This window comes from Atractosteus spatula, chromosome 19 (assembly GCF_055471065.1).
Source record: "Atractosteus spatula isolate fAtrSpa1 chromosome 19, fAtrSpa1.hap1, whole genome shotgun sequence".
Taxonomy (NCBI): Eukaryota; Metazoa; Chordata; class Actinopteri; order Semionotiformes; family Lepisosteidae; genus Atractosteus; species Atractosteus spatula.
In genome coordinates this window covers 11,045,985-11,072,702 of record NC_142724.1, presented here as the reverse complement: position 1 = coordinate 11,072,702, position 26,718 = coordinate 11,045,985, and the positions used below count along the sequence as shown (strand labels likewise).

Sequence of the window (26,718 nt, the reverse complement as noted above, 5' to 3'; positions counted from 1 at the left end):
ATGTCTGCCACCTGCAGGGCATTAGCAGTATTACCGTAAATCTCCTTTTTATCGGCCAAACTTTTAAAGCTTCCATGCGTTCTTTGAGTGCGTCCCTTTAAACGGAACCTACCACTTGTTTAAATAAATTATATACATCCAGAAACCGATATGTGAGCTACACATAAAATCATTTTGCGCTGTACTCAATGTTATTAAGATTTTAAAGTAAAAAAATGAAAACCCTCGCGTCAATGAAAACACTGTAAATCAAAACAAATACTCCAGAAGGTATAATTCTCCATGTGACTGAATAGATTCGTCCATAAAAATGGCAGCGACCATGAAGAAGTCTGTTGTAAGTAGTTCTTAACAGGTTTTAGATTTAATTCATCTTTTTGTCGGTTTTGCTGGGTAGGCATGCATTATGTGTAATCTGGAAATTAAAGCTGGTAAAGCAGTTCTATAAGCGTGTGCACTAATAAAGTCCATCTTCGTTATAGACTGTTATGGGCGTGGTGGTTAATATCGGTGAGCTTTTGATCTGTTGTTGGTTTCAGACAGTAATATATAGTTATATATTGCATTCCATAAAGCTCTTTAGTAATTTATTATTAAGAATACAATCCTAAACGCCCTTAGTAAACGACAGCTGCATTTCACACAAGCAAGAGAGGAAAATTGGTGGTATTAAGTAAAAACAATAAGCAAACGCTTTAAATGAAATGAATGAGGTTTAAATTTCTGAAGTTGCAAGTACAATCTTAATATCGTTGGATGATTATCTTTGAAACTATTCTTATTATTAACAAAAATAATTTGAGCACGCAGTATGTGACCATTGGATTTTTATAAATGACTACAGCTAAGGACCACATCTAAAAGTCAGTACCCGGGGATTTTTCAAGAAATTGCTGAATGAGATCCTCTGATCAGTACAGGGTAGCTACTACAAGCACCAACGATCTACGTGGGCCGACTTGCTTTCTTTTCTTTACATTTTTTCATATCTTTATAGGCGGTAGAAGACGTGAATGTCACCTTTGAAGACCAACAGAAGATAAACAAGTTTGCTAGAAACACAAACCGGATGACTGAACTCAAAGAAGAAATAGAAGCAAAGAAGGTATATTTCTAATTGGCAAATGCACATTAGCGCGTTTAATTGAAGGCTATTAAAACTATCTGGGCTTGGAAGAAAACTATTCTAAAATACCAGTAGCAATCACAAACAACAACAAAAAAAAGGTTTGCCTTGTTGTTTGGTAGATCTCCTCAGTTGTGTATTCCATTATGTCTTTTGTCTTTTGCATCTCTTCTTCAGAAAGCTCTTCAGAACTTGGAGGACGCCAGTGATGACATCATGATGTTTGATGATGACACTTTACTAATTCCCTATCAGATTGGTGATGTCTTCATTAGCCACACCCAGGAGGAAACACAGGATATGTTAGATACTGGGAAGGTAGGCCTAACTTTGTGAAGTTCATTCTAATCCATAGTTAGTAAACAGCTATAAGAGCCTTACTGCTCTAGGGTCCTGGGTTGGTTTCTGGACTGAGATGAATTCTCTGTTCTTGCTCTGTTTGATGATGAATGGATGAATGGAGTAAGTAAAAAGCAAACTGTTGTCTCGTATAATTTTACAAATTACATAACGTACATTACTGAAAGCACATTTTGTTGCCTATCTTCTGCAGAGTGTGTGTTTTGTAGAGCAGCGTGGCGGTTTTTATCTTTCCTGTAACAGTCTTGTTTCTGAAGAGCTCAATAACACTGATCGCTTTGTTGCTTTTTAACAAGTTCTCACTTCTGAGTAAGTCTTACCCTGTGGTCAGTTAACAGTCAGCTGGAAAAAGCTGTCGTAATGTTTATCAATATAGTATGCTTGATCTGCTCTCTTAAAACATGACCCTTCAGAATCAGTTCTCAACTTTATTTGTACTGAAATGCTATGAAAAGAAACCTAAAACAGCTGTAGACTCACCTAATTATCTTAATAGATGCAAAAGAATGGAATGTGAAAATTTTAATTGTTTCACAGCAGTAAATGAAGTTATTAAGAAACAATAACACAGAATTTTTAATTTAACATATAGTAAATAAACACAAAGGTGGAGTTTCCTGCAGGGAATGTGTGAGATTTTCTGTTGAAATCTTGCAGTTGCATACTATTTGCATTGATGGTTTCTTTTAATTTTCGTACAAAAACACATTGGTTAATTAATGAAGTTGTGAGTCTCTACAGCAGTTTCTAAATTTTATATGTGTTACTTTGTTTTTTTAATCAACTTTGACTTGATGTAAATACTTGAGATTCGAGAATTGTGAGATTCTGTACCATTGCAGCTACTGGCAGATAAATGATATTGCGGTGTATCATTATGAAACAGTATCTCAGTATGGATCCTTGTGTATATTATGTCTGCATTTTTTGGCCAGACAGTCCGTCTGGTCTGTATACAATAATTGAGAATAGTATTACCCCAGAAATTATGTCAAGCCAAGATCCCAGATTCCTCTTTGCTTATTTAACCATGTTTCAGTGTACAGTTTCAAGCTTACTTGTAACTTTTTTGTGACTATGAAATATACCTTATCAGAAATTTTTAGCTGTCCATTGATATTTTGTACCATCAATTGACACCCTATTCATATCAATTTCTACCTCCTATACTTAAGCTGTTGAAGCTTTCCAAGTTTGGGGATAGCTGAACTGACATCAAGATTGTTAAAATTAATGCATATTCATACTGGTATGAATGATCATTTACTTTAATAGAAGAAAACTATTTAGTAGTGTGGTTCCCTACACTTACTTTAACAGAATAAGGAATCATAAAATATAAATTGTTTTCCTTTGCCACACTCAAAATATAAGTTTGAAAATTAAACTCTGATATACTCTAACCTGGGGAAAAGCTGGTAATGTGAAAGTAATGTTTTCCCACAAACAACTCCGACAGGACAACTCTGACTTAGAAATAAATGTAGATTACTTTTGTATATTGTATAAATGATCTACTGTTGTAATATACTGTTGTACATGTGGGGAGCTCTGTCTGTGTGTGTTGGCTGTGAAGGAACAGGTTAATTTCATGATGGAAAAACTAGAAAAGAGAAACCAAACATTTTGGCTGTAGAGTCAGGTATTTGTGGATACTTTATATACTATGTACTGTGTGCTATATACTATAAAGTATATACAGTATTTTTGTATGTTGGTTCAGTATGAAGTGCAAAATTAAGGATTATTTATTTCCACAAAGAAAATCAAGTATTTTCTGTAAAGGGTGTGTTTTCTTGCTCCAAAAAGTCTTTACCTGGAATGGTAGATGGGCTCTGCTTGTTTACTTAGTAACAATGGTGTTCATATTTTCATCCTTAGGAACTGCTAAAAGAAGAAATCAAAGCATTGGAGGGCCGGGTAGCATCAATTCAGCAAATACTGTCTGATCTCAAAGTTCAACTCTACGCCAAGTTTGGAAATAACATAAACCTGGAAGCTGACGACAGCTGAAGCCCCTGTTCTGTGCTTGAGAGTGATGAACTTTTCATGCAGATAACACATCAAAATCCCCAGAATTCCTATGACACAGAGAGTTTATAGAACTTTTTTTTAATGGTCCTCTTCAAAATGCATACTTAGATGTTTTCTTTTTTCTAGAAAATAACATTTGCTTATTTATTGTGTTTGCATGAAATAGGAGAAATCACAGAGTGGTAGAGCTTATAGCATTCGTTGACAGTGTATTTGTTTGCAAAACACACAATCTCAATAAAAGCCCATGTATAGTGATGTGTTTTTTGGATTTTAGCATATTTTCACTATCTCTGCTTTCATCGTGGCCATCAAATAGAATAATAAAAACCCAGGTTCAAAGAAAGTTTATCATAAAAGACCAGTTAAATTCCATGAAGTCCATAATCTTAGTAGAAAAACCCTTTGTAGCGTTTTCAGTAGCTGAGAATCTGAATTGAAACTACAAAGGAACTGTATTTCATTCGAAGTATGATGATTATTATGTTTCCAAAAACTCGGTAAAATACAAAATAAAGTAACACTAACATTAAAGTCAAAGAAAAAAGAATTGCAGGATGAGCTAATGGAGAGAAAAACCTTACATGTATTTTGTTGGAAAATTTTACACAGAGGTGTAAAAAGGCAGGAAAGGTGTAAACATTGACAGTCTAAGGCTACATTTACAATCTTATTCTGGGAATACATTTTTGTGAGACAACATTTCTGAGAGAGCAGTAACAAAAGTGTGAATTTTTCAGCATTAGGCGAATGGTAGTGTTAATGTAATTGAGGTTTTGTTAGTCATTAATCTTAATGGATTTAGCTCTTTCATAAATTTAACATGCCTGCACATAAAACCCACAAGTAAAAAAATAACAAATGGATTGAAAACCCATGTAAAACCAGCATGGTTTGACAAGGATATTTCCAGCTGCTGTGCAATATACTTGGTGAACCATGATAATACAAATATTTTTATACACTTTCCTTTGTTTAACAGTCATAGATGCATCAATGGTTCATGTAGGAGATTTAAGGCAGAAGTCTCAGTGTTGCCTTCAAAGTGGATTTCTCTTTTTTTTTCAGAAGAAGTAGGCCTGTTGGGTCAGACTCATGGGGAAAATGACCTTGTGTTCTAACTAGCTGCAAAGTGGTGATCACTTTTCTCCTACGTTTTGACAGTCCTTCTAGCTGAGTGTGCATAATTTGTGGACGTGGCAGCAACTGACAAAAGTCCCATATTGCAAAATGTACCAAATGGACTCAACTGGTTTGTAACCTTTCTGTCAACAGTACTGTCACTGGTATTGCAAACTCTTGATGCAATAACAGCAGTAATTTCCATAAACATTTAAAATTTAAGTATAATCCCATGCTTCAGTTTAAACAGGAAATCATTTAGTAACATATATTAACGGGTACACTGCATAAAATATACAGATGAGGGGAAGGTATTTAGCCATTTCTTGAAATTTCTTTGACAACAAGGCTGTGAAACGTCTGCAATACTTTGTGCACAAAAGGGCCCCTGTTCTCGGTTTTAAACGCACTTCCCATATTTTCTTTTTATCCTCTGGTTTGTGTTTCAGTACTGATTCTGTGGTTCTTCTGGGTTGACGCTGTCAGGGCCTGTGAATGAGGGCCACTCATAATCTTCTCTGGTCAAGACTAAAAACGATTCAGTTTAGAATATTCCATTGAGCCCAGGAATGTACCTGGACTAATTGAAGACCCAGTTTAGCCAAGACCATTGCCACTGATAGCTGTATGATATTGCTGAATGATATTCATCATTTAATAGTGATAAATTGCTATTTGTTTCTAAGGTTGGAGAAAGGGCTCTCTATGCTCTTAGACCTTTTCTTAGCTGGACACTGTATTGTTTATTTTGCTAATCTTTCAGTAAAACAGAGTTTCATTTATAAAGTTGTCAGACATCACTATAGTACAATCTTGTGCTTACTCATAAAGGAACTTTCTGAAGCTTAGTACTTTTTCCTGGGCAAGATAAAAATAAATTCCAATATTTTAAAAATTCATAAAAAAAGGCATTCCCTGTACAGAAAAAAAGTAGCTGAAGTCATGCTGGTGGAAGAAAGGCTAGAAAATTCAGATATTAGAAAAGGCTCAGCAGGCAGAAATATGATTATTAGTGTTTTATTGGCTCTGCCTGGGCTTGCAGACTGTAGATTCACAGTGGGATATGTGCAGCATTTGTTTGGTAAAAAATAATCTCATAGCAACACTTTGAAACAGTAATATATGGTGAATAATAACAAAGTAGATGTGGGGGAGTGCTGCATTCAGTATATATTCTACATATGAGTGCAATACTGAGTTATAATATTAGACTTTTCTGTTAGCTATCCCACATCAGTGGCATTTCATACAAAGCAATATTAGACTAGTGTGTAACACACAGCAAGTAAAACCTGTACGTTTGGAGGCAGTTTGCTGAGCTGTGATTTCTCCAAGATTTTCATATTCCAGTTCTGTCTCTTCTACAGGAAACTGTTGCCAAGACAGGCAATTTTAAGGCTTGATGAGCTTTTCAAAGTCTCGATGTTTTTATTTAATGTACTGTTGAAGTGCTTGTCCTGTTTCCTAAAATTATTATGTGTAGTATATATACACCTCTGTGCAGGGTTTTTAGGGAGATTAGACCAGATCAGGCATTACAATATACTGTATATGTGTTAATAGCATCAATAATAGAGAACCTTCTCTAATGGTTTCTACTATTGTAACAGCTAACTATTGTTACCACATATTTTTTTTATATGGGAAAGAACAAATCCTTTAGAAAAGTTTTATTCGCATTGATCAGAATTTTTAAACTCTTTATCACTCAGGGGAAACTACGCATGAGCAGCCAATACAAGGCACTGTAGCAACAATATCAATCAAATCGAGATGACTTATTGTCAGGTGTTCCTAAACATCAACATCAATTCTTCTGCTCTGCAAATCCATTAATCTAAAAGACTGTGCTTTGTACAATGCGAAACACATCCATCAGGATTAACTCTTAGAACAAAACGGTGCAAAGCAGAAGCAAAAGATCTCCATTGAATTATTTCTGTAAATAGAAGACAAAACCCTGACAAGAGCAGAATAGTGTAAAATGTCTGTAATGCTATATAATGCAATCTCAGAAAGAACAGAAAGTTTTAATCCCCTGAGATATATTGGAAAGATGCAGAAAATCAAGCAGAGCACTGGTATAGGCACAAAACTCTATTCTCTGTGAACACTACAGTATTCAGGGGTTCTCGGCTCTCTTCCTGCAGGTCCCATAGGTTGTATGCAGCAGTGATCCCAATCCTGATCTTGGACAACCTACTGTATGTGCACAAGGCTCGTTCTCAATTAAGCTTTTTGAACCTTAAATCAAAAGTTTCAGCTCCTAAAAACAAGAGTCAGAAATGACCATAAACCCTTTACCAGATTTGAGAGCCTCTTTCTTTAAGAATTATTCTGTAGACAACTAGGTTCTGTAGATGGAATTAACTAATGATTCTATTCACATTCTCAAATCCTTGGTATTACAACATTCTAGTTAGGATAAATGGCTCTTAAAATGTTGCATGTTTCTGTGTTTGAACTGACAACCTGTTTCTACATTCTGATATTTGCCAGCAAGCAAGTTCAAACATGCATACATTTGCATTAACATTCTGTGCCATTTATCTCCCTGATTCCAACTCAGTTGCTGTTCCAGTACCTTTTATTCTGGTGAGTCTTTGTGTTTGTGTCCAAACATTGTATTACTATTTAGTGTTTCTATGTGCATAATAATGGTAGAAATGTGCACACTGGGTGTTTTTATGTCAATGATAGTTGATAATATTGATATTATCAACTATAATGATATTTATAATATTAGTACATCAATTTAACTAGATTAATGATCTATAGAGTGACCATATACAGTACCTCCAGGGACACCTGGGCATTTTCTGACAGGTAGGCTTCTTAAAACAGGTCTTAATTTTAAAGATGTTGATTTATAAATTCAGCATCATGCCTTATGTTGAGAATAAAATCAGTATTTAACAGCCTATGCACAACACAAATATTGTACTGATCAATTATTCACTATAAAATCATTCCTGAAAATTACTTTTATAATAAATCAGTAAAATTGTTGAGCTGTTCATATCAATTCTGGTTGGTTGTTTGGTCACGTTCTTTGCCAAAATATTGAACAGATGATTGGTGTTACTACATATAGGCACTCATTTTTATTGAAATATCTTTTAAAATAAATCTGTAGTTTTGAAATCCCATCCTGTCTCAAAAGTGTCCCAGTGAACATGGAGTCAATTGGTAACTATATCTACAACTGAGTACAAAAGTTCTGTTTTATTTTGGTGAAAACAGCACAGGATTTTGGTTAAAAACAGTTTCTTAAGTGTAACACTGTTCCTTTGGTTCATTGAACAAAATGTTCAGTACTTTAACAGATCAGCCTAGAAGAGAAAAAAAGTTCAGAACTGAGTGTTTGCTTTTGGATTTTTTTAATGATAAAAATATATTTAAAAAATTGTTTTGAAAGAAATAAAAAAAAATCCAAAAACAAACACTCAGTTCTGAACTTCTCCTGCAAGAGGAGGCAGAGGAGGTTAATTATATTTCAATGTGACTAAGCTGAGTGTTTAGTTTTACTGGAAAGGTTATATTACTAAAAATCTGTTGTCTGTTGAGACCATACAGGCTTTCCCAAGGTGAGCATCCCAAAAGGAAATATACAATTTTCTGTAGAAACTGACTAAAAATCCAGTGTACTTTATTACCATCTTATTTTGGTCTGAACCCACTGCAAAGCACATCAATGATATGTCACTTGCCGTAACCCTCAAATGGTGTTTCTGCACAGCTTGTTTGTAGTATAACAAAATAAACCACCTGAGATTTTAACATTCAAATCATCGTTACACAGTACAAACCCACTGAAGAGGTTATTTAACTCTGGGGGCTGTAGTAAAACAAAATAAAGCTGTTGCTGTTATATTTTCCTGGAAAACAAATAAAGCCTTCAGTGTGCATTTTAAACCAGATGATCAGGGGAGGTCTACCTCTCCCCTGATATAAAGAGACAGTGTCTACGGTATGTTTATATTTTTCATTTGGAAAAATGCCCAAAATGTGAGCTCCTTCAATATCTTACACGTTGGTTTTGGCCCCAGAGGCCTTTACCTTATTAAAGGAAATAGGAAATTCTTCTGCTCTTGATTCCCGGCTGTTTGCTTGAGTATTAAGATAAAGTTTACATTGAAAACATAAGTGCCTGGCTTTGAATTGCACTGAGCTAGCAGTGCTTTTCCCTGTACACTAACAGTACATTAATAGATTTCAAGCAGCAGAGGTGCTGACTATTTACAAAAAAAATAAAGGAAATGGGCCTTTGCTAAGCAGTCAGGAGAGATGGATTTTCAAGGTACAAGACTGTATGCATTAGTCATTGAAGATAAAATAGCACACTCTGTAATGTCTGAGGTTAAGTGATTAAACTGAATCAAAATGATTAGTTACAGTAGCTCCACTGAAAGCTTCAAATGCATGTAACCGTTAAGAGTGGATTGTATCAAAACAGCAGTTTGTGAACCTAATCTGCTTTAGGGTAATTTATTTATTATGTGTTTTGTAGCTTTAAAATGCCAAAAGCATTCATTTCGCTCAGCTGTGAAAATGTTGGTGATAAAGTCATGGTGTGCATCAGAGCATGTTGTTTTCCTCATTAGCTGTTATCTTAGAAAATAAAAACAGGCAACACATGCTCCCTTGCTCCAGGGTTGCAAGAAACAGTATTAATGTTATAAATTCTTGAATGATCCTTACTCTAAAAGGAAGTAGCAGGATTTAAAAAAATCTAGTATTATAGTTCCCCTTATGTCGTTAGAGCCATTCAACATATCTGATTTATGTTGCTGGGGTGTCCTTTTTCTTTTTCAGGACAAATAATTTCTGCTTTTTTATTATTTATAAGGAAGCAATATACAGTAGGTTAATTCCACACTGAAAAGCAGAGTGAAATACAGTGACCTCTCCTCTGGTCCCTGTGTGGGGGTTCTCTTAATTGGTTCAGGATTTAGATGCCCAGGTCACAGTCTCACACACACACACACGCAAAGCCAAAGAAACTGAACATATCAAAGAAAGCCAAAGAAATAATATTTGAAGGTGTGTTATCAAAATGTCCTCCTGTATATACAGTACTAGGCAAGCACCTGTCTTGATCATTATTGTCCTTATTCCTGAACACAACAAAAAAGAAACACACAAAGGAACACACATACTGCATCACAGATCTTTTTAAAAGCATATTTAAAATTTTTGGAAGGGTTAATAAGGTGAGCCATCTACGACCTTCTTGAAATCATTGCTACAGTATATGCTCTTTTAAATATGGACAAGGCACAGAAGCTAAATGAAATATGTAAACCAATGAAGAAAACTCGATTAAAAGAAGTTACGGATGAGTTGGAATCCCCAGTTCAGTTTAATGGAAACTCACCACCCTTACCCCTTCTCCATCAGATGAACAATAAGAATTGATTGTCTCTGCCAACACCCCTCAACGCCAGTGTTGAGATGCGTGATGTTGCAAGTCTACATTGCTTCCCAGGAGGGTTAGCAAAGATTTGTTTTGTTGCTGACACTGCAAAATTACTGACACCCAGAACATTTCTGGAGTAAGCAAGTCGAGGATGTGCTGTCTGAGTCAAAGCCACTCAGCTCCAACACTGATCAGTCATTCAGACCCTTAGAGTACCCAGACTCAAACCAGCAACACCCAGGCTGTGGATTTTAACCTGAGCAGATTCCAGGCTGTTTGTCTAGTTTAACCACTTGAGACTAAGACTTAGAATTTCTAGAGAAAATAAAGTTTGTAGCTGCCTGACATATAATGCTGAGACTTTATGCAGTTTATGTCATTATGCAAAGGCAAGAGCCAAGAGCTGCACTAAAGATGAAAACGGAAAGTAAATCCTTAAAGCTTCTGCATGAGCAAAAATAAAACTTAAATTAGAATAATAATAAAATCAACACATACACAGGTACAAGTTTGCTCCTTAAATTAAATAGGTTGGCTTTAGTTTCCGTTTTTTAATATAAAACTAAAATTTACAAATAATGTCCTTTCACAAACTCTTTCACTAGAAAAAAAACAAGATAGGAAATTGGAGTCTGTTTCTATAAATAATTCTGAACGCTCCAGAATAGAGATTGTGGCCACTGTTCTATTTTTTTGCTTTAATCACCCAAACGTTCCTTCCCACTATGTTTGCAAACAGAGAGGACAGACATTACATGTTGTGGCAATGGTAATGTTACCACCTTCCATTGTCTTGTGTTTATACTTTCCTACCAAGCTGTATATGAGAACATACAAAAAATGAATTGTTCTGAATGCTCCAGAAAAGCTGACTACAAGCCACTTTTTGCTATTACAATAATAATAGCATTAAATGTTTTATTACTGTAGATCTTACAATAATGGAAATGCACAGCAAAATGATCTCAAGGAATATGAAGCTGCAGGGGCATTAACTTAATAATTCAACGTCTAAGCGTTCATCATCCAATTGTGCATAAATATCATCTAATTAACAGCCTGACAGCTATTCACTGGAGTTACCAATAATTCATAAGATGAAAGATGAATGGGCACAGGCACATTTCAGGGTGCTGATGCGTTCTTCTAGTATTCTCCATTTGATGTGCCTACTCTTCTCATCAGAGACACAATAGCAATCTACAGTCACCCAGTGGTATTGGCAATAACTAGCAAAAACAAAAACTGGTTTTCTAACTGAAGACCCTGCAGATCTACGATTGATCTACTGATAGATAGAAGTCCTACTTTATCCAGTCTGTGGGTTGGAGATAGGGGTCTGCTGGCAAAGATAGAGTGGGACTGACATGCATTCTTTGCCCACTGTTGAATGCCACATTTGCATTTCCATCTTTGCCTCATTTAGATCAAACCTATGTAAGTTCATCAATCCTTATTCTTCAAGGGCTATTGAGCTAACTTCACTAGGGACAATAACATCCAAGAATTACATGCTTTGTGATTGTTTGGATTTAGTTTTTGGGATAGGTTTGGCTTAAGCCGCTTGGGTAGCCTCCTGGCCATAGGACGAGGAGGTTCAAACTCCATTCTTGGATAACTCATATCCAAGGGGCAGCGGCAAGGTGGAGATGAGGTGGAAGAGAGATGCTTGAAACAAATGCGAAGGGAGGTGTTTGTGCTCGATATGTGTAGCTAATTTCCACAGTGCTGGTGATTAGGAACACCTGTGTGAGATTGACTTCTTGTTATCATTCCCGAACGTCAGGTAATAACTCCCATTTCTTGGTATGTCCAATAATTCATTCCATCTCTGTGTATTTAAAGTTGTATTCTATAAAGCTAAAAGCTACAGGGATTTCTAGCAAGAACAGGGTGAATCCAGTGCAACGCTCTGACAATGAACGAGACAAGTCTCTGTGGAACTGGTAAAAGCATACACATTGTCCAAAAAAATAATAAAGCTTTTGGAAGTATCAAGAGCATCTCCAACAGAATGCTATACGTAATCCACAAAGGATTAAAACCTTTGTAACCTGAATGGTTCTGAGCAAACTGTAAATGTGTAGAACAAGGACATCGTAAAATCCCATTCTTGTAGCAGGATCAGTTTCACAGGAGACCAAGGGTTTCAGGTTGTGCTTTTACTTTCGATTGCACTGTCTTCTATTAATGCCAGTTTTGAACAGGTTTTTTATGGTTAGGGAAGCTGTAGAAGGTATCTCTCACGCTCTTTCAAATCAATCATTCAAAGGTTACCACTCACATGCCATCTAGGTAATCCTTAATGCCACCCATTATAAGATCTTCCCTTGAAATCATAACAGCCGTTTTACTGTTTCTCATGTCCTTTCTACATTTACACTTTTATACATTTAGATAAAATCTTATCTTCCCTGGTTTTCATGATGCTTTCCATACATAATATATTAGTATTTTAACATGTTGAATTGATTTTTGTTGTGTTTTCAACTTGGTAAAGAACAGCAATGTGCAATACAGCTTATTATAAGGCTTAACTCAAAAACCTGTATAAATAAACAAGTTTTATATTGAGACAGTTCTTTTAATACACTTACAGGCCTTAAAAATGCACGAATCCTATTGGGAGTAATAGTATTTGCCCCATTTTTAAGGCTGCATAATATGTTTGCTTTTTGTTCAAATCTATCCATAAGCTTTCATGATCTATAATTATGTAATACCTTACACTAAATGGGCATAAATCTGTTCCTTGAAGCCTCCTGTTTAACTGCTATCCTTATTAGATTAAATATATCATTTTATATTAACACATGACTTCAAAATCTAAGTGAAGAAAAATGCTAACGTTTTTTAACAAATAACTATGTTCCATAAATTAGTCAGCAGTTTTAAAATATATAAAAAACTTCGATATATTAAAATACTTATAAAAGAAAGATTTTAAATACAGTGTTGTCTGTAGTTGTTGATTTGTCTCATCACTCATCTATAAAGACTATTAAGCATCTCTGAATACATTAGAGTTAGTGTTATTTTTGTTTATAACAAATGGATAAAATAATTGGCAGTCCTAAATTTATATAAATAAATCTAATGCAACAATTAAACCCCAAGGGACCATCCTTATACCAGACAAAATGCAGACAGGTGTCAAACTCATTTATCTCTGTTATGAAGTTAATCTGGGGAACATGCCGAAAGCTATCCAGCATTAACTTTGTTAATTCTGAATGAATAATATCAAGCTCTGAAAATACATTCAACATCTAAGTATAAATTTCACCTGCTGCTCTGCTATAATATTTCAATTGGAAGAGTGTTGCTCTGCTTACTGCCATTCACATTCATATTTATTTGTAAAAAGATAAATAAATCAGGTCAATTGGCATACCAAAGCAATTCTAATACGCAGGTAGTTTGTAAAATTGTTTGTGTGTATGTTCTGTTTAATGCAGTTACACAATAGTTTTGTCCTTTTCCAGTTAGGTGACAGTATGGCATAAGATCAACCAGCCTTGCTGTTGTTGCTGTGTATTGGTTGTATGCATGTATGCCCTATTCTTGTTTGTGTTCCATGCATATTTTGCAGACTTTCTTAGCATAATAAGCATAAAATGCTTAGAGTCACATCCTTTTTAGACTGATTTAGTTTAGTCAACAATGACATGCTTTTCTTATTTCTTTGAAACAACATTTCTATTAATTCCTCCATTTTCTAATCAATACAGGCTGGCCTGAGTCTATCCTGGCAAACAACAGGCGCGAGGCAGGATACTCCCTGGATAAGATGCCAGTTTATTTCAGGGCACACAGAGACGGACATGGACACTCTCACACCAGGGACAGTTATCCCTGAAGCAAATTAACCTACCAGTCTGTTTTTGGATTGTGGCAGGAAACTGGAGCACCCGGGGGAAACCAACATAAACATGGGGAGAACATACAAACTCCATGCAGATAGCACCTCAGATCTGGAACTGAACCCTGGGCTCCAGCACTGCGAGACAATAAGATAGATAGATCACTTTATTGGCCAAATAGAATTTATTGTATTAGGAATTTGTCTTTTCACATACCCCAACTTGCTCTCCATGAGACATACAGACAGGGAGAGAAGCTTGGGGTCAGAGCGCAGGGTTAGCCATTTATACAGCACCCCTGGAGCAGTTGGGGTTAAGGGCCTTGCTCAGGGGCCCAACGGAGTAGGATTCCTCTGCTGGCCACAGGATATGAACTGGCAACCTTCCAGCCACAGGCGGAGATCCTTAGCCACAGAGCCACCGCGCTGCCCACTGCACAATAATGCTAACCACTGTGCCACAGTGCCACCCAGAAAAGAAAAAAAAAACACCTACTGTATAACACCTTTCTTAAACACCACTGAGGATTTTATGAAAACACTCGTGTTTTGCTACAGTTCATTTTCAGGAACTTGAAATATTTTGTTTTTCAAAGGAGAGGCAGATGCCATAAACATGACTGCAGAAAACAAACCTTTGCTCTTTAAAACTCTTCAGCCTTCTCTCTGTAGTTCTCAAAAGAAATAAAGGCAGGGTTTTAAAAGTTGTTGCAAAGACAATATATAAATCTATTGGATCTGTAATTGTTATTTCTTAATTCAGGATCTTTACAATGTTCGCTGGCCCCATTAAGTAACGATTTCCTGGAAACTGTACAATAAACATTTCACACACACAACTGATACACAGTAGAGCACACTGGCAGCACTAGTGCCCACCTGAGGGTACACAGTGTCTACTTGAGGTATAAGACCTACCGAAGTCACATCCTGTGTTGCACACTGTCATTGGCTGGGGTTCCATTTGCATATTTCCATATTTAAACACTCTGCAGTGCATAATATTCTTAATGCTCTTTTTTGAACAGGCCAGATATACTTCTAACACCCACCTCAGTTCCACCTTTGATTTTCAACTGTTTATGTCTCTCAACTGAAAGACCGTCCTTCATAAAAAGAAGTCCTTAGAGAACGTCATTTTTATTCAGTTTTATGCAACCATAGCTCGGCATTGGAAATAATTATAAAAAAGTACATTTGCACCACTTGCTGTTGCTGGGATAGTCTTGAGCTATAATCCTCATACAAAAGGAGGCTCTCGTTGTACTTTAAAAATAATTTTTAATACATGCCATTAACGAGATTAGGACAAGGGAATAAAAGAGTGAATCAAAAAGGACCAGGTCTAACAGCACAGCAATTCTCAGGTCTCATTTTAGTTACATAATGGCTTAACATTAACAAGGCCAAAGCAGTCCTTGAGTGATCTTTCAAAGACTCCTGTCATTTTTCTCTGCTTTTTAATGCCCTCCATATAAATTGATGTCTGTGCTTATTTTTTTTTTCCTAACAGAAAACCACTAATGAATTAATGTCTGCAGTAGCCTGAAATTTAGACACTTCAGAAAAGGCCCGGCAACGTTGCACATCCATTTCCTGAAAAGCAAGCTGAAGGTGACAATTTAAAGATCACTTCAGTAAAACACTTCAGGAGTGTTGATGGATACCTTTTAGAAACTGTGCCTGTGAGGAGTATGTGCGTTTAAAAATGCCTTTTTCTGTGACACGATAAAAGGGATTTTCCTTTGCCTCCGGAAACTGATGTCAGCTTTCAGAAGTCCAGATGGACATGGGATCCAAGCCACTTCAGGCGTCTCTGCGCCACACGCCAGCACGTGGCTTCTGGAAATGTGTAAATTGTTGCCCAGAGTGCTGATGTTGGCAGTAGCCTGTGCCAAATTTCTTTAATTAGTGTTTACTAATAGGGAGAGCACTTGCTAAATGTAATTTTGTACACCCTACACTCTACAAAGAATGTCACAGTTGGAGCCCTGGGGCTATTTTGAGAGATAATGTTGGATTGCTGCCCTTGAGCAACTGAATAATGACTGACAGCTTGTAGACTGGAGAAAAAAACATGGATAACTACAAAAAATGCACTTACACTGCATTTTTAGTCCTTTCTCCAGCATATGGAGCTTGTGTAGCTGGATATTTATGCTTATTTATTGCAGATTATATATGGAACACCATAGTCACTCTAACATTGATGGACATTTTCCAAACACACTGGCAATATTTGGCACATATGTTGCTTACTATTATAAGACATATCTGCAAAATTCTCAAGCATCTTAGATGCAGCTGTTATGTTCACTCACAGTGTTTTGAAAGTGGGTAGGGAGGTGGCAAAGAGGAGAGACCCCTTTAAGTTATTCTATGCACCTCCTCAGCTTTAAATTCCCTGGAAATTGGCTGTTGGAAGTAAAAGTGATGTTTGCATTCAGGCGGAACTTCTGTTTCATATCGGAGGCACAGTGCTGGAAATCACAATGTTCAATTTACTCCATTCTCTGAATGTGCTGGAGGAGAAAAAAATACAGAGGAGGTGCTTTGTTTAAAATTCAGAAAGATTTGAGTATCTGGGACGTATATGGGATCAAAGGGAAATGAACGTTAAAATATATGTGAGGCAACTTTGAAGGACATAAAATCAAAGATGATGGACATGCCTCTCATCTTGATGGTATATTTCATATTGGCCCAAGGGTTTCAGCTCTAAAAATAAAACTACTTGACCTTAAAAAGATTTTTTTTATCATTTCTGAAAAATACCTTATTAATGTTGACTGAGCAGCTGCAACAGACTTGCAGAAACATATACAGTATGTTATTTTCACTGAAGTGCTGAACTTTAGTAAAGAATTTGGATTTTCTCTTGTGGCATAGGAGCAATATAAATCCATTGCTCTGGTTTTCTTTTTTTCTTTTTTTTTTAATGTTTCTTCTTCCTTTTCTAATCCACCTCCACCTACCCAACTTTGGAAGACTTCTTTATTTTTTTTGCGTTTTCTTGATAAAATTAGCCCTGTTCGCTCAGGTTTTAATGCGATGTGGTCGCAAGGCACATTTAACTATTTGAGGGAATGAACATGGAAAAAACTTTGTTCATTGAAAATGTTTTATCGTGCCTCCAATTACACATAATAATGAGCTTGTGATGCATAATAGCTGTCAGACTTGGTCCTCTGGGTACTCATAGTCTGATAATAATTAGAGAGAATGACCAGGACTCATCTCTGCAGTATAGCAGCTACATAACTTCTATTAAACACAGCTGTTTAATAGAAGTCTATTCTACTTCTATTAAACACAGCTGTGTAAAATGACTGGTCTTTTATATGAACAAAATCGTAATATGCTCCATCTTTATCAGGAAGAAGTTGTATAGATTGTGGCTTTCTTGTTTCTGATTCTGTGCGTTTCCAATTGTTCTCAAAGATCACAAAATGGGAATTTTCCGGCAATACCATGCTGGAATCTTCAGTCTCCATGTTCCAGAACTGGCAGTTCCTGTGGAACCTCCTTACTATTAACATGAGGAACGAGGGAACTGGACTCTTTACTTGAACACTAAATGTAATTTATAACACAAGTTTAGGAGGGATGACAACAGCCAAGTTCAATTAGACACAGCTGTCAGTAATTCGCAATAACTGCTGACGCCATTTCCTCACCTAAAACCGTTAACAATACTACACCTGATCTATTTCTCTTCCTTACACACTCTTTTTGCATCCAACCTCCACCCCATCCCCACCTCTGCAGCTGCCCCTGGGTCACTCCTCACTCTGCAGGGGGGTCCCAGCCTCCATGTCCTGTGGCCAGGAGGTTGGCTCTCAGTCAAGTGGGTTAAGCCATATTTTGACTAAAACACGTTATAATTCTTTCAGTTCACTTAATTCTTGGGTGTTGTTATTGCCATTGAATCAAAATTAATCTAAATGAGCTTTGCATAAAAATTGGTGATTAAGTGTAGTTTGTTTAAGAACTTCATTTTGTTTTGGTTTGTAAAGGGCTATGGAATACCTTGGCAGGCACTGGGTAGCAATAAATCAAATTTAATTTCAGTGTATATTCTGATGCATAGCCAAAAAGAAGAAATAAACCAGTCAAGAACATTATCTTAATCCACTCTAGACCATTAAAACAGCTAGACTATAATTAATCTTCGGTACGTTTCCTGGGACAGAGGATTTTTTTATTACTACAATATACATTTACAATCAATAATTTCCCCCTTTATTCCTACAATTTTAAATAACCAAATATTATTCAAAGCCAGCTCATTCTCGCCTACAGATTAGTTTTAGTTGATTTGTTTTTAATGACTTTAAAACAAGTCAGAATCAGCTGTCTCCTGCTGCAGTAAACACAACATAATGAGGATTTAGAACATAAAAGAAACAATGGATCTGAAGTCAGGAATGCTTATTTCAAGCTCAGGAAACAAATTCTTCATAATACATATGCAACAGCTTATTTAGTTCAACTGATAACTGAGTTTGTGGATACCCAAATCCCATTTCTGGAATATTCACCCATCCATTCATTTCTAACCACTTCATCCCATTCAGAATTGCAGCCAGAGCCTATCCCAACAAGCAATGGGCACAAGGCAGGGTACACACTAGATGGGACACCGGTTCATCACAGGGCACAGAGACACACATAAAGACACACATACACCAGGGGGAAATTTTCCAGAAGCCCGAAACCAATTAACCTACCAGTATGTCTTTGGACTGTGGGAGTAAATTGGAACACCTAGAGTACACCCACATGAACTCGGGGTGAACATCTCCACACAGATAGCACCCCAAGTCCGGAATTGAACCCAAGCAACATTACTAACCACTATGCCACTTGGCCACCCAGCTCTGGAATATAAATGTTATACGTGCTGTGTGTATATAAAGAAAAGCATTTTTCATTATTCATTACATCTGTTCTTTGTAGAGTTTTATAACTCATCTTACTATGGCAAAATCATAATATCATATTGTTTGGCTGTCTTAACTAGGGGGAAACTAGTTAAAAAAAGGTTAGAAATTTCTATGATATTTTTCTCTCAAGAAATTTACAGAGAATTAATTTTTTTCCTAACCTGGCAGATAACGAGTGCAAGGCAGAATGGACTGCAGGGCACCCATAATGCCCTTCGTGGGGTGTGATGGGACACCTGCCACAGGGACAGTGTAGAGAAGCTACAGTAGTGAACCAAGACAACATGTCTTCCCACTCAGACACAGGAAGAATGGAACATGGAAGGTTCCTGTCAGAAGTTAAACTAGGGCAGAACTGAACCTTGGACATAACCACTGGGATGCAGCAGCTCTACCACGACACCATGCAACCCCAAAATGACCACGTAAGGGGAGTTGTCAATAAGATGCATGACTGAAGATGCAGCATCACAGATGGGACTACACCAGAAGAACATGAGCTCAAAGCATTGTAGCATTGTTACCCTTGGTAACTCCCGTTCTTTCACTAACTAAAGGCAGAGGTTTCACTTGTCACTCCCCTCACAAGCCTAAGAAGTAGGGTGTGAAGCTTATAACATTTTCTTTAGGGTTCAGCTGGGTAAGAATACAATATTCCACCTAATGGGACCCTACTGTGTTGCGGTTATGCTCCCCAGTGAATGCAGCTGCTTCCAGTTATACAGCTGGAGCAGTCAAGGTTATGACAGCATCATCTCCTGGAGGCCCTTGAAACCACACTGCTGCAGATGTCAGCACAGCTCTCAAGGAGAAGAAAAGACAGATTTACACACTGAACATTAATGGTCCAATGTAGCCCCCCTTGAACTGTTAAAAAACACGAAATTAACTTCACAGACCCAGCTGATACATTTTTGCAATTATGTTGGTGCTGTCATTATATCCATTCCCAGTTAATTTAGCAAAAAAAAAAAGGTCATACAAATTAAAATAAATATTAGAACAATGTTTCAATATTCAGGTGAAAATGACTACATTGAATATCTCTCCAAACACTTTAATTATACAATGCCCATGGCATTTCTTGCACTTGTTGTTTAAACATCTTTCTGGATTGCTAGATGTATTTTTGTGCTCTCTGTTCAGTGCTTGTTGCTTTATTTGTACATCGAGTGTGTCATCATTCAGTTTCCACTTTAGAAGGCTTTTGTGCTGTTATTGTTGCTGCTGTCTGTTGAATCTACTTGAGTTTTCAAGGAGAGAACACATTCCTCTATGGCCTTGGATTCGGTCTGGTTAAGGAAGAATTTCAAACAATTAGAAAAAAGGATATTACCAATTTGTGCCTAAAGAAGATGGGGGCTTGTGTGTCTCAAAAGAAAACAAAAACAAAAATGCTGAACAAATTGGATTGCAGCTCCATTCAAATTAAACAAAATGTGTGGTGAGAACACAGGTTCACACTCTGCTGACACAATGAGGCCACTCGAATGAGTTAGACAACAGATGGTATATGGGTGTACTGACCTCAATTTTACAGCGATGGCATCATTAAGACAGGTTCTGGAGTGTATAGGGTAACTGTTGCCGAAAACATATCTTAATCCTCCTAGTTCTACCGTAAACAATTCTAGAACCCCAACAGCAGAAATCTCCAAAAGAGGATTTAATTCCAAACAGTTGATGTTGTATTTTTGTTAACAGACTTTGGACAAACTCTGTAAAATATTGTCAGGATAATCTGACATACCGGACTTTTCCCCACAATAATGATGGAATGCAGAAATATTAACATAAACTAAATACTACATACTGTAGGTTTATAATTCAGGAACTTCAATGGTGCCCTACAGGGGTAGCTCAATTGTGTCATTGTGATCTAATGGACATTTGTCAATTACAGACACCCCTTCCCCCTTATTAGTCCAATAGCCTATGGATTTACCATACTAGTATAGATCCAGTGTATTCACACAAATTCACAGTCTAAAAGTTTGCTTTTCACCCCGGAATTAACCTCTACACATTCCTATTCAGCTCTTATGCTGATGCTGTTCAGTAAAATGCTCACTTTGCATTAGGTGTCTGCGAGTACTGATATGATGTGCCCATCTTTCTAACTATACTGCAAGGGGCACCACACTCTGTGCATACTACGTAGTTAGGGTTATTGAATGGATAATGGGATATTAATTAATCTGTCAAAAATCTGTTCATATCTCTTGATTTTCTAAAATACTACATTTTATTACCAACGGGTTAAACAAAAAACAAATATCCACTTTGTGTGTTAATTGGACAGTATTTGTTTGCATTCATTTGACAGATTTAATTAAAGCCCAGACAGCTTGTTACAGTATAAAGCATTTTGCTTACTGAGTGCATTTTTAGATTAATTTGGCAAAAACATGAAGATGATGTCTCAAGTTGAAAGTGTTATTTCACAGTTTTCTTACAAAGCCTTGTTCACAGAAGATAGCAAGCTAAATAAAGCTCATGTGTTTTTTTGCTATAAATAGCTGTGGAACAAGCTCCTTAAGCTGCAGTAGATAATTTGAAGATATGCACACCTATACTGGACTGTTTCTGTTCAGCCCCTGCTTCAGAGTGTGAGTGCCAAAATTGTCAAAGATGCCAATTGATGGCTAGAAACCTTAACAAAGCACCATGTATTAGACTTTATTCTTTTAATGTATAGGCTAAAAATGTAAAACAAGTCATAGTGGTTTGGGACCAGAATCGGAAATCCTTTCTCAGGGAGGAAAACTATTGGGAAAGGTTAAATGCAAATGTGGTGGGAGAGGGAGATAGATACCAGTTGACACGGGGCTGCATCACTGACTCCTGTCCTTTCAGAAACTTGGCAAGATGGTACATTCCTTAGAGCAAGCAGCCAGCCTTTCTTAGTAGCTGTTTCAGTCGCACTGCCTGTGCTTACTCCAACCCCTCTGCCTACACTGTATGTGTCTCTTTCTGTCTGGCTTTGCTGAGCTATCCATGTCTCCGTGCAACTCACACACTTCTCCCATGTGGATTCAAACTGGCCATTTACTTTGCACTCCAGAATGAATTCCTGAACACTAACTAAGTGTCTGCAGTCTCAGCCAGGAGTGAGATCTCAGCATCTGTGCATCGTCTGACATCCAGACTCTCCACCAGCGCTGGGCTTCTAAGATAAGAAAGCTCTCAGGCAATGGCTTCGAATTTTAATGATATTGTGAAACAGGGATATGTGAAAATTCGCAGCAGACATTTAGGGGTAAGTGGATCACATTTTGTATTTTTGAAAACCCATACAAGACCACTTTACAGTAAGTGATCTCCATTAAAATATTCTGAAGCTCTCTCTATTCCCTGAAGTGTATGACTCTGGGGGATCGATGTGTGGTGATGTACTGTTTTTTTTAAAAAATAAAGTGATATTCATTGAGTTTTATCACTGTGAACAAAATGTAAATTGCGACTGCTAGAGGGAAGAGACGCCACACACCTTCATTAAATTATTACTTTGCTTTCTTTAGTTTTGCCAGCTTAATTTAGTTTGAATTGCTACTTCATGCAAATAGAAGGGGCATTGTCATTAAATTCTCAGCCAGTTTAAAAAGTCCAATATGTTGTTAGGTTTTGCTGACTGCATGAAATATAGTTTCATAGCGCAATGTAATTTAAGTTAAGGAAATAATTTGCATTAATTCTTTGGTGGGGGATTATGACATCTGCAATATTTGTCTCTAATGTGTGCAGTTGAACCTGTTGACCATCCAGTTTTCTGTGGAAATATATAAAACAATTTTGGGGACATAGATCCAAATAAGCATTATTTATTTTGCTGTAGTTTTGGGCTAAATGCCCTCATGTGTCTTAAGTGGTTTAAATAATACACATCAAGTATTTAAAAAGATTTGATTTTCCATAATATGAGTGACAGTGGGAGGTGTTTAAACATAGACATAGCAAAATGTTAATGTTTTGGGTGTCACATTAAATATTTAGTAAAAATAAGTGCATTAAAAAGCAATGAGAGAAGAACACTTTCAGGCAACATTGTCTCCACATTGTCTTGACAGCAGGCTTTTTGATGACAGAAGCTAATGAATAAAGTTGTTTTGAAACAAGGGAAAGGCACATCAGGAAACCAGTGATTGCATCACTCACTTTAACCAGCAGCATTCTTGTGTTTGAAAGCCTTCCAGACGTTCCTGTCAGTCACTAGCAAACTGATTCCAAATTAATTTCTGAAGTAATCACCTCTTCAAAAAATGATTGCTGTCTGGCAGAAAAAACCTTAGGAATCAACTGTATATACAGTATATTTACACATTACATATAATAACTCACTATTCTATGATGCCTGATAGATGTCCTTCTTGTAAAGTTGGCATCAAATGAGATCAACTGTTTTATAAGATAAATGTTTTTGTTTTGGCATGAGCCTTACAAACTTAAAGCTTCTACAATGTTCTGTATTAATTCATTGCATATCACTTAGCAGCACAACAAATCTTGCAACTTTTTTTTTTCTTGACACATGTGTCTCTCAGACAGGGAGCTTATGATATTGTCAGTGGGTTTGGACTAAAACATGTTAATCAGCATGTGTTCATTCCAATTTTAAATCCTAAAATATCACAGTCTTCACACAGCATATTGAATTAGCTGCAGATTCTTGATAGGATACTTACGTATTTACATATTTCTAAATTCCTTATAATAAAGAGTTACTGTGCCACTAACTGGTTAACTGTGTCAGAAAGAACCACTTGTAATAAGCCTAGGAATTCCTGCTGTAAATATACTGAAAATATAGTGAAGGGAACAATTGCTTTTGTTTCTACAAAGTTTTCTTTGTCTTGTTTTATTATGGGCTCTACAATTCAGTGCAGAATTAATTTTAAAGAATATCTTCTATATTTATTCTATCTTCTGCAAAGTGCTATTGACACAATATGTAAAGAGCTACAAAAGAGGTTTCAAGAATATTTGGAATGAAATAAATGTGCTAATTTGAAACTATACAAATAAAAATAACATTTAATGTTTAATTGCTGTTGAACAATTCCATCTGAATATCAGTATTTTGATGCCAGTTTGTATTAATAAGGTACTTTAGATACCACAAATAACCAGAAAAAACTGCAAAAAAGAAAATATACAGCATGTATAACTTAGTACTGTTTTCAACCAGTCATAGCATTTGAGTGAAAGAGTGAAATGTCTCTCAATACCATTACAATCCTTACAGTTTCCAATCTTCCTCAGAAAGCTGTTCATAAAGGATACACATGTACTTCAGGCCTCTTCAGAACATGGCAAAAAGGCAAGGGTTATATGTACTCAAATCCCATCTCATAAACATAGTTAAATATTAAAGTACACAGACTCCTTAGAATGGTATATAAAAACTCCTGAAAGGCTGGCAGTGTGAAGAAGCAGAAACATTTCAAAGTGCAGGACCAACAGAAAATGTCAGGTTTAATAAGAACCAAAACTGTTTGACAGTAGAAAAGAGGAATTAAAGCTCAATAGTCGAACAAATTGTTAACGATATCCACAGCCAGCAGAGCAGGGATTCAATTTAAAATCAGCCAGAGGACAACCGTTTACAGCTTATAGAGGGTGTCCAAAGATTCCTAAAGTGGAATCTCCATGCCATCAGGGGGAAAGGCGTGAAAAACAATAGCCTGATCGCATGAGAGGAAAGCCTGGCCTGGTGAGCACTGGGATGAGAGACCTCCAGGCAAAACCAGCTTTCTGCTATAAGTGGCAATCTTCCCCCTGGACCAGAATTTCCAAAACCATGTCCCAGTATGTTGACACTACATTGTAGAAGGTGCTGTCCTTCAGATGTGATATTAAACCAAGGACCCAGCACTATGAGTGTTGACCCCAGTACTACTTTGAGAATTGTACAATCTGGTCCTCTTAATGTTGCCTCCTGATTTATCGGGGTGTGGCAGAGCGGTGTAGCCAAAGATCTGCGCCTGTGGCTGGAAGGTTGCCAGTTCAAATCCCGGGGCCGGCAGAGGAATGCTACTCCATTGGGCCCCTGAGCAAGGCCCTTAACCCCAGCTGCTCCAGGGGCGCCGTATAAATGGCTGACCCTGCGTTCTGATCCCAAGCTTCTTTCTACCCGTCTGTGTGCCTGTGTGTCTCATGGAGAGCAAGCTGGGGAATGCGATAAGACAGATTCCTAATGCAAGAAATTATATATGGCCAATAAAGTGATCTTGTGGCAGCACAGGCTCCAGTGCCTATCAAAACAATGAAGAAAGCTCTCATTTGTTGTCTCACACCAAATCGTTTTTGCTTTTGTCAGGATCTTTTGTTGCAGTCACCCATCTGCCAATATCTTGTCAGCTGCAGGGCTCACATGTACGGAAAAATTCAGTTTGTCTGGCCCATGTATTTTGAAAAACACTACCTTTCAAAACGTGTCATGAGGGACATTGCATTGGTGCATGTGGAGTGCAGTGAACTAGTGCTCAATGAAGTATAAGATGGATGTTGAGTTTTGAATGAAGAAAAAGACTGCTGACACTTGCTGATATAGAGACCTCAAGACAGGCTTTCAAACAGCCCCTGAACCACACAGCATTTATGGCAGATCAGATTCTTAAGATCCTTCTCAAACAAAACCACAAAATGAATAGAAATGGCTGGTTGCTGTTGTGCTGCACTTTTCTTCAGCAGCACATGCTGAAGCAGCAAGACCAGACCTTTTAACATGAAACAGCTTGAGTGAAAAATAATGTGTCAACAATATAGATCTTAGTAAAAAGCAGTATGAACATACAAACGAGAACCTTTACTTAGTAGGAAGTGTTTTACTCGTCACAGCCGGAATAAATGGAGATAAAACTGCACAGGCACTCTAAGAACAGAGGTGCTCAATCCTGGTCCTTATTCCAGCTGAGCTCTGATCTAGTTTTAACCAGTGTTAATTGATAACCTAATTAATCTGCTTGTTTATTTAGGCTTTCATTCAGCTTACTTTGTGTGTCATTCCTGAGTTTAAAAAAATACCATACTTTAAGGGTGCTGTTTCAAACAATATCAGTACACAGTCTCTCCTTAACTTGCTTGCTGTCACTGCTGACTGAACAGATTTGACTAGTTAATCAATTGATGATAAACAGACACAGATGGGAATAACACTCCCACATGAGAATTGTTTTCCTTCTGCCCATGTCCAGTTGGTTACACTTTAGGCAACACACCTGAATTACGGCACTTCTGAAACTTAGAAATCGGCACATGATTGATAGCCATTACAAATCCCAACTTACACTTTTTTGAGTGCTCAGAGTTACAAATACATCCCAAGTAGAAAACCAGAATCAATTAACCTTGGAAGGAGCAAAAACTAGCAGACACAATGTTCCTTCAGGATCAGTTTTGGAAACCATTGCTTTAGAGAGTTGTTCTGGTAGAGAAAGCTTTTTAAGAAAACTGATTACTATTATATATTTTGTGTAATTCGTTTAAAATGTGTCTGGAAATGAACATAACCCATATATTTACTCCTGTCTCGTTTCACTCTTATACCTCCACTTTTTTCATTCCTTCAGGTGATCTTCCTAAAATTGAAGTTCAATTCCAAACATCTGCTGCATGATCATTATACAGCGTTTTTAAAACACTTTACCTCACAGGTTTGATATTTTTCCCTTAAATGGGTCACACAGAAAAAAAAAACTTCTAGAATTACAGATAAGGTGATAGCAAGAGACAGTTCCTGTGGGACAACACTTAGTGTATAAGGAGACCTTTTTCTTTCGTTCACTTTCATATTACTTGTTTATTTAAATCCACTCTCTGCCAACTGGTATGTCTCTATGGATTACTTCCA

General features: G+C 36.9%; 2 protein-coding genes across 3 annotated transcripts in view; both read left to right on the top strand.

Annotated features, from left to right (window-relative positions):
- Positions 1-278: 278 nt before the first annotated feature.
- Positions 279-3,775, top strand: pfdn4 (prefoldin subunit 4). The gene is made up of 4 exons (XM_088937373.1): positions 279-337; positions 998-1,105; positions 1,304-1,444; positions 3,368-3,775. Exons 1-4 carry the CDS (start codon positions 311-313, stop codon positions 3,497-3,499), a joined length of 408 nt encoding a protein of 135 aa, XP_088793499.1. The 5' UTR covers positions 279-310; the 3' UTR covers positions 3,500-3,775.
- An 18,050-nt stretch (positions 3,776-21,825) lies between these two features.
- Positions 21,826-26,718, top strand: part of LOC148818067 (docking protein 5-like) — a 36,103-nt gene continuing 31,210 nt past the window's right edge. For both annotated transcript variants that reach the window (XM_088937829.1, XM_088937830.1), the window contains exon 1: positions 21,826-22,128. In XM_088937829.1, coding sequence (XP_088793955.1) covers positions 22,063-22,128 — 66 coding nt within the window. In that variant the 5' untranslated portion in view covers positions 21,826-22,062. The remainder of the gene's footprint in view (positions 22,129-26,718) is intronic.

Coding starts and splice junctions, on each gene's coding strand:
- pfdn4 (XM_088937373.1), top strand. CDS start 311: ATGGCAGCGACCATGAAGAAGTCTGTT. Junction 338..997: donor CGACCATGAAGAAGTCTGTT/GTAAGTAGTTCT, acceptor ATATCTTTATAG/GCGGTAGAAGACGTGAATGT. Junction 1,106..1,303: donor AAGAAATAGAAGCAAAGAAG/GTATATTTCTAA, acceptor TCTCTTCTTCAG/AAAGCTCTTCAGAACTTGGA.